This window comes from Clupea harengus, chromosome 21 (assembly GCF_900700415.2).
Source record: "Clupea harengus chromosome 21, Ch_v2.0.2, whole genome shotgun sequence".
NCBI classification, from domain to species: domain Eukaryota; kingdom Metazoa; phylum Chordata; class Actinopteri; order Clupeiformes; family Clupeidae; genus Clupea; species Clupea harengus.
In genome coordinates, this window is record NC_045172.1 from 13,494,328 (window position 1) to 13,502,401 (window position 8,074).

General features: G+C 53.1%; 1 protein-coding gene across 3 annotated transcripts in view; it reads left to right on the forward strand.

Annotated features, from left to right (window-relative positions):
* LOC105911894 (B-cell CLL/lymphoma 9 protein-like) overlaps positions 1 to 6,967 on the forward strand; it is a 46,828-nt gene extending 39,861 nt beyond the window's left edge. For all 3 annotated transcript variants that reach the window (XM_031558325.2, XM_012840778.3, XM_031558326.2), the window contains exons 6-11: positions 533 to 643; positions 973 to 1,132; positions 1,796 to 1,889; positions 2,022 to 4,122; positions 4,526 to 4,798; positions 5,169 to 6,967. In XM_031558325.2, the coding sequence (XP_031414185.1) occupies positions 533 to 643; positions 973 to 1,132; positions 1,796 to 1,889; positions 2,022 to 4,122; positions 4,526 to 4,798; positions 5,169 to 6,277 (3,848 nt within the window). In that variant the 3' untranslated portion in view covers positions 6,278 to 6,967. The remainder of the gene's footprint in view (positions 1 to 532; positions 644 to 972; positions 1,133 to 1,795; positions 1,890 to 2,021; positions 4,123 to 4,525; positions 4,799 to 5,168) is intronic.
* The last annotated feature ends 1,107 nt before the right edge of the window (positions 6,968 to 8,074 follow it).

An 8,074-nucleotide genomic window follows, 5' to 3' on the forward strand; every position in this document is an offset into this window, starting at 1 on the left:
GGGGAAGCGTGGCTACTTTCAGTAACAACCTGAAAGCCCCCTGCTGGTGACTGGGATTGTTGACAGGCTGAATTTAAAAATGACTGCCCAGTAGACGTGGCTTTACATACAATACAATACAATATATTAGTGAAACGTTTTGTGTAAGAGAAGGTCTAGATTACTACCCTTAGGTGAGTTCCTAACCAAAAGTGGATTGAGAATCTATTCATTTCTTAACAGAGATACATATGATTGAACCTGGTGGATTTGTTTTGAGTGAAACGTTGAGAGTTGTATTGTTAATGGTGGTCTGCGATCCTAATGCTGTCTTGGTGCAAGCTCTTGCATTAATTAGTAGCTTCTTGATTCCCACTGAAACCTGCTCTCACTGCTGGGATCACTTCATGGCTTCGACTTTTCATCCTTCCTGCCACTGTTGTTAACACCTCTTTCTTTCTACTACCCCCCCTCCTTTTTCTCCTTTTCTCCACCCCTCTCTCTATCTCTCTCTCTCTGTCCCTCTCTCTCCTTCTCTCTCTCCCCCTCTCAGAGATGGGCAGCAGGGCGAAGCGTCTGTGTGTGTCTGAGAGGCGGCAGCCATACAGTGGAGCCGACTGGTGCTCAGGAGGGGAGACTGATGAGGAGGATGCCGGTTTCTACAGTAAGGACATCCTCTCACAACTCATCCTTCTCACTTTTTCTCTGGCATATCTCTGTCTTTCTCTCTCTCTCTCTCTCTCTCTCTCCCTCTCTCTCTGGCATCTCTGTCTTTCTCTCACTTTTTCTTTGGCATCTCTCTCTCTCTCTCTCTCTCTCTCACTGTGCCAGCTTCCTCCCTCCCTCTGTTTTTGAGAATTTAACAATGCATTGATATAGTAAGCTATGATATTTGATTGTATTTGTATTATTAAGAATGTACTAGGTATTGTGTGTGTCAGAATCATGGCATGTTGTGATCTTGTTAACTTTGTGAACCTTAACCTCCTTAAGACTGCAACTCTGGCGAGATGAAGCCGGAACCCAGTGCCCTGTCTGCCACCACCCCTACCCAGAATGCCTTGGGAGGGCAGAGCTCGGGCCCTGAGACGGGCTGTGGCCAGAAGTCTGGAACTAAAGTCTGCTACATCTTCACCACAGAGATGGCGAACAAGTAAGAACTGTTTCTGTTGAAACTTTGACTTTGCCCAAACATGTCTGACATTCAAAGCCACACAAATAATATCCCAGCCTCTGAAGTTGCCTCTTACTCTAGTTTTGTCTGTCAGCGAGGATTCATTTCTGTCTGTTGCAAAGTGGGCAGTTCTGTCTCTCACCAGGAATCCATATCTGTCTGCTGCTAAGTGTGCAGACCTCATGTCCCATTCAGACTGTGTCAGCACACAGAGGGAATGGAAGCCTGAAGGTGTCACGGGAAACTGAGAGATCTAAGTTGGTAGTTGTTGAGAGGGGACAGGATGAGAGATTTAAGTGCTGAGGGGGATGGGAATTCTAGTTTTTGGAAGAGGGATGAGGAGCAGATACAGAAGGGAATTTGAGAGTATCGTCAGGCCTGCTTTCATTGATGAATGAGCCTCACATCCCCGAACACCCCCTCCCTAAATCACTGTCAGACTGGACATGTAACACCTCTTCATGATGCTGACACACACACAACACACTTTCAGGCATGAGCACACAGACATCACTGCTGTATTTATCTGCCTCCCCAATAAGAGCTTGTTTCTAAAAAGGTCATAAATCTCGAGCTGTTAACGATACTAACTTGGTTGTGTGTGTGTGTGTGTGTGTGTGTGTGTGTGTGTGTGTGCCTCAGGGCAGCTGAAGCGGTCATCACTGGTCATGCCGACAGCCTCATTGCCTACCACACGAGCCACATCTCTAATGGCAACAAGCCCACACTTCCCATGGTAACAGCTTACATTACTCAGCAACAATAACAGCACTCGTCTGCTATGAATAATTCATTACCAAACAGTGTGATCCAAACCTCGTTACAGTAACAGTAACAATAACAGTATCTCTATTTGCGTTTACTTTAGATGGGCCCCATGGGTAGTGGCCCTAAGCAGTCAGGGGCCCCTCCATCCTCCCAGCCCACTGAGCAGAACCATCAGCCAGCTTCCAAACCAGCAGCTCCAGGCCCCCAGCAGCCTGCACCGCCATCCCAGCCTCAGGCTTCCGCTCCGGGGACAAAGCCCCAGGACGGTCCCTCCTCAGTGGGCTTGGACTCCAAGAGTATCCCTGGCGGGAGCCCCCAGGATGGAGGCTCACAGGAGGCCAGCACCCACCCTGCGGGGTCAACTTCTGAGGGTAACCCTCCTCAGGGTCCAGGTGGGTATCCACCCATGGAACTGCCCAAGGGGGCAGAGGGCCAGTTGACCACCCAGCAGCTGCAGCAGCAGCAGCATCAGCAGCTGTCCCAGGAGCTGATGTCCCTGGGGGAGAACATGGATGGCCTGTCGCAGGAGCAGCTAGAGCACCGCGAGCGCTCGCTACAGACGCTGCGCGACATTCAGAGGATGCTATTCCCTGACGACAAGGACATGGCCGCCATGGGGCCCCAGGGGAACATGGGCGGCCCGCCGCCCAACCCCATGATGGAGGGACCAGGGGGCCCCAAGAAGCCAGAGCAAGGCCCCTTACAGGCCATGATGGCCCAGTCTCAGAGTCTAGGGAAGCCTGGAGGTCCTCGTCCGGATGGGCCCCAGTTTGGCCCCCCAGGCCCCAGAGATATGCCCTTTCCAGAGGAGCCAGGGCCCCATTGCCCCCACCACGGCCTTCCAGGTGAGGTCGGCGGAGAGACGGAGCAAATGGCCTGGCTCAAGCTGCAGCAGGAGTTCTACGAGGAGAAGAAGCGCAAGCAGGAGATAATGATGCACCCGCACGGTCCCCGCATGATGCGTGGGCCACCCCCGCCCTACCAGATGAACCCTGGAGATGGCTGGGGCCCTGGGGGGCCCGAGCCCTTCCCTGAGCAGATGGGAATGGGGGGCCCACCCCGGGGCATGCACCCCCAAATGCAGCGCTTCCCTGGCATGATGAACCCCGAGATGGACGGCGGCCCCCACATGCCCCGGCCTGGGATGAACTGGCACGAGGGCGACGGGCGCGGCTTCCCCCAGGGCATGTTTGGTCCGGGGGGTCCGGGGGGTCGGGTGGAGAGATTCCCGAACCCGCAGGCAGTGCAGGAGGCTATGTTCCAGCAGGGGATGGGAGACAAGCAAGGCATGATGATGGACATGAACAGGATGATGGGAAACCCGCGGCACATGGAGCCCGGGCCTGGAGGTATGATGTTTCCCAGGATGCCCGGCGAGGGGCCCATGAGCCCCTCGTCCAGGATGGAGTTTGTGAAGGGCCTGAGCCGCGGCGACATGGGCGACTTCGGCATGGGCCCTGGGAACATGGGCATGGGGCCCAACCCTCAGATGATGAACCCCAAAATGGGCATGAGCCCCGAGGAGATGATGAAGATGAGAGGAGGAGGAGGGCCGATGCCAGAGAACATGGGGCCCCAGCAGAAGATGATGCAGGGGCCTCCCTTCCCTGACCAGCCCCACCCGGGCGACTTCAACATGGGGCCCAATCGTCAGTTTCCCCCCATGAATCAACAGCTGGGTCTTGTAAATGTTGGGAGGGGTCCGAGAGGAGAGCCCCCATTTGGACCGGACCAGAGACAGGGTCCTGGGGGCAACGGCCGCATGCATCCTAACATGCACCCAAACCAGCCCCCCAATGCTGGCCCGCCCCCACCCCCTCCAAACCAGAGGGGAGGGGGCCGCAAGCAGTCGGAGCAGGCCATGTCCCCTGGGATGAACCCGCTTAAGTCCCCCCCTCTGCGACAGGTCCAGTCACCCATGCTGGCCTCCCCCTCGGCCGGCCTCAAGTCCCCGCAGACTCCCTCCCAGCTCGCCGGCATCCTCACCGGCACCGCGCCCACCTCCATGGCCACGGCGTCTGCCTCCATCAAGTCCCCGCCCATCATGGGTTCCGCGGGGGCTTCGCCCGTCCACATGAAGTCGCCGTCGGTGCCTGCACCCTCACCAGGCTGGACATCCTCGCCCAAACCCCCCCTCCAGAGCCCTGGGGCCCCGCAGGGAGGGAAACCCCCCCCCAACATGATGAGCAGCTCTGAGCCAGGTGAGGGAGCGAGTGAGTGTTGTAAGACAGGTCAAAAGTCAGGTTATTAATACAAATAATAAATTAGGTGATTATGTGAATGATGTGTTTTTATGCCACAACATATTGCAGAGAATCCCCAGTCTAGCTGCTGCTGTGCTGGGCTTATGGTTTAGATGACACAGGTCATTGTTTAAATGGTTGCATTAGCTTCTGCTGTTTTTACTGATATATGGTCAGAATGTCCCTATCATGAGATGATGGCATTCATAAGAAAACTTGTCAGCCAATCACAAAGCAAGACTGAAGCTGAAGTGAAAGGGATGCTTCACAGTTTTTTCATTAGATGAACAAGTGACTGCACTTAAATAACGTGTTTACATTTCTGCTCATGTCTTCTGTCTTCTCCTTTTCCTCTCCACAGGCGTCCCATCCTCTGCTCCGCCCTCCAGCAGCTCGTCCAATCAACCAGGCCCTGGTAACAACAGTATGCCATCCAGCGGTCCCTATAGCATGCCGCCGGAGCCCACACTATCCCAGAATCCCCTATCCATCATGATGTCACGAATGTCAAAGTTCGCCATGCCCAGCTCCACACCCCTTTACCATGATGCCATCAAGACTGTCGCCAGTTCAGATGACGATTCACCGCCCGCACGGTCACCCAATCTGCCCAACAACAATAACGGCATGGCTGGTGAGAACACACACACACACACACACACAATCACACATAGATTGAGACTCACAAGCGTCTTTGGGTACTTAGAAAAGCACTTCAAAGGTATTATTATTATTACATATAGTGGTTATAGAAACATGAACATTTATGAATAAAAAATGAAAATAATGAGTCAGTGACTTTGCATGTTCAAATGCCATTTTGACCTTGAACACACCCTACTCAACAATAACGATATTTTCTACAGCAGTGTGTTACGGTGTGTGGTGTTTGCACTAATGAATTTAAGCTATGATGTGTGTCTGACTCTCTCTCTCTCTCTCTCTCTCTCTCTCTCTCTATCTCTCTCTCTCTCTCTCTCTCTCTCTCTCTCTTTCTCCTGGAGGTATGGGGATGAACCAGCACCCGGGCCACCCGCGCATGATGACGCCCGGCTCGTCCGGCCCCATGTCCGCGCTCAGCCCCATGGGCATGAACCCCATGGGCGCCCAGCCGCTACCCCACGGCATGCCCGGCCAGATGCCCAACCAGATGCCCTCCCCTGGCTCTATGGGGCCCGGCATGCCCCCTCACCCAGGAAACATGGGTCCGGGAGGGATGATGCCACAGGGCATGATGATGCCCCCCGTGCACCAGGACCCTGGCATGATGGGTCAGGGGCGTATGGGGTTACCGCCGCACCGCGGCTACCCTCCCGGACAGTCACCCCCGCAGCACGGCCCATACCCCCATAACGGCCCCGGGCCCCAGGGCTTTCCCCCTGGGATGGGTTTCCCTGGGGAGGGGGGCCCTATGGGCAGGATGGGCCCAGGAGGAGGCCCCGAACCGGGCATGTGCAAACCTGGAGGTGGGGGTCCAGAGTACGGCGGCGGGATGGGTGGTGTATTCGACTCTGACCTCCAGGAAGTGATGCGCCAGGGAGCCTCGGGGATCCCAGAGTTCGACTTGTCACGCATCATGCCGTCCGATAAGCCCAGCCAGACGCTATCTTACTTCCCCCGCGACGGGAAGCCGCCTCCGCACCATGGAGGGCCGCCAGGCTTCCCTCCCCAGATGCAGGCCATGATGGGGGATGGAAGTCCCCGCATGATGGGGGGGCATGGACCCATGGGACCCCAGGACATGCCCATGGGTGGTGGGGGCCACGGAGGCATGCGGTCCCAGGGGTTCATGGGCCCCGGTGGTATGATGGGCCCGCAGGGTGGCATGGCTGGGCCACAAGGTGGCATGGGGGGGCCACAGCATAGGATGCTGTCGCCTGGCCAGCAGCAAGCCATGATGGGAGGCCCCGGCATGATGCAGGGGAAAGAGCGGGGCCCCATCTACAACCACCCAGGCCCCGGAGGGTCCCCCAACATGATGATGTCACTGCAGGGGATGGGGGGCCCCCAGCAGACTATGATGATGCCCCAGATGAGGCCACGTGGCCACCCTGGGGATATGGGCATGAACTTTAACCCTGGCCCCGGGAATCCTGGGAATATGATGTTCTGAGTTCTGAAAAACAAACACTTAACCTGTGAAGATGGAAATCAGAGATCGAAGAAGGAGTTTTCACTCTTTGAATTTTCCTACATGTGTGTCTGTGATGCTGTGAGTGTGTGTGTGTGTGTTTGTGTGTGTGTGTGTAGATTGGGACTTAGCTTCACACACAGTGGTGGAAGTGGTGGTGAGAAATTGGGTCATGCACACTCGCACACAGATTCACATGTGCCAACTTCTCAGAGGTACCCAAACAAGGGAACTCAGTGTCCCTTGAACATGAACATGAACATGAACCTTAGGGGTCAGAACCGGGCCTGAGAGCATTTGGAAGAACTCCTATCATTGAGGACAGTTTGGACCAGAGAGTGGAAACACTAGTCGGCTAGGTTCTGGAACAAACGTGCAGAAGGAACTACAAGAGAGAACAAATATGAAGACCTAAAACAAAGACAGACTGTTGGATATAACAAGGAGAATTTGCATACATACATACATACATACATACATACATACATACATACATACATACATACATACATACATACATACATACAAAGACAGACTTAAGTCAAGGAACTTCTTCTGAGGAGTTGCAGCGTGTTTGGCTGTATGTTTACATCGCACCCCGTGACCTCCTTTCAGAGGAGACTAAAGCTGTGTGTGTGTGTGTGTGTGTGTGTGTGTGTGTGTGTGTGTGTGTGTGTGTGTGTGTGTGTGTGTGTGTGTGTGTGTGTGTGTGTGTGTGTGTGTGTGTGTGTGTGTCTGTGAGTGAATGTGTGTTTGTGTATTGTATGTGAGTGTGAGTGCAAGTGTGTGTGTGTGTGTGTGTGTGTGTGCTGTACTCATGTTGTAAAAGGGATTTTACCAGTGATTCTCTAGGTCCTTTTGTTTTCCGGTGTGTGTCTCGTGTGTGTGTATAAATCTGGGTGAGGCAGTGCTGCCCGGCCTGTTACTAAATACTGTGCATTGTTGAAAAAGGACTCTTTTAAATGTCGTTTCCTTTGTTACTCCGTTGTATGATAAACCAAACCAAGACCTCATACAGATGCTAGTATTATCGAGAAACAAAGCACAAACATGAATTAACTGTAAAGAACGAGAAAGTGTTTTTTTCTTTTCTCCTTTGTTTTGTATCATAAAGAAACACTTCTTTTGGTCAAGAGTCAGCGGGCGTCAGAGGGAGACAAGGTCTCCCGGCTAAGTAATGATGCTGTCCCACTTGGCTTGATTGACTGGGTCAAGCTTGGGGGAGGGGTGGGGGTGGGGTGTGGGCTGGTTGGTTGGTGGTGGTTGACATCGTCATGGAAACTCAGAGAACCCCCTCACTCTGAACTTACCAACCTAGCCCTCACCCTTGACCTCCTCTGCCACGTTACTTCAGACACCATTATGGACAAAGCAAACACAAAGAATTCCCTCTGACAGTTTTTTGGAGGAAGCTGGATATCGCTGCGTCTAGCGACAGACGATTAATGTATCAGTTGCTGAGAGGGGAGTTTTGTAGAAAACCAATATGATGGTAATAATAAAAGAGGCTGATAGGTCGTCTCCATATTTCTGTCCCTGTGGTTTAAAGTCATCGTGTGTAACTTCACTAAAATTTGGTACAGAACCACTTCCTGGGGTCGGCAGTAGTGTTGGAAGACAAATAAAATCTATTGTTTGGTATAAAGTGCCATGTTGAGTCATTTCTTTGCTGCTCAAAGAGCCACATCTCCCCCTGCAGGTGAAAATCTAACATGACACCATGTTCCATAATGGTTGTAATTACTCATCTGATCTGACATGACTTGTGCTGTCATATTT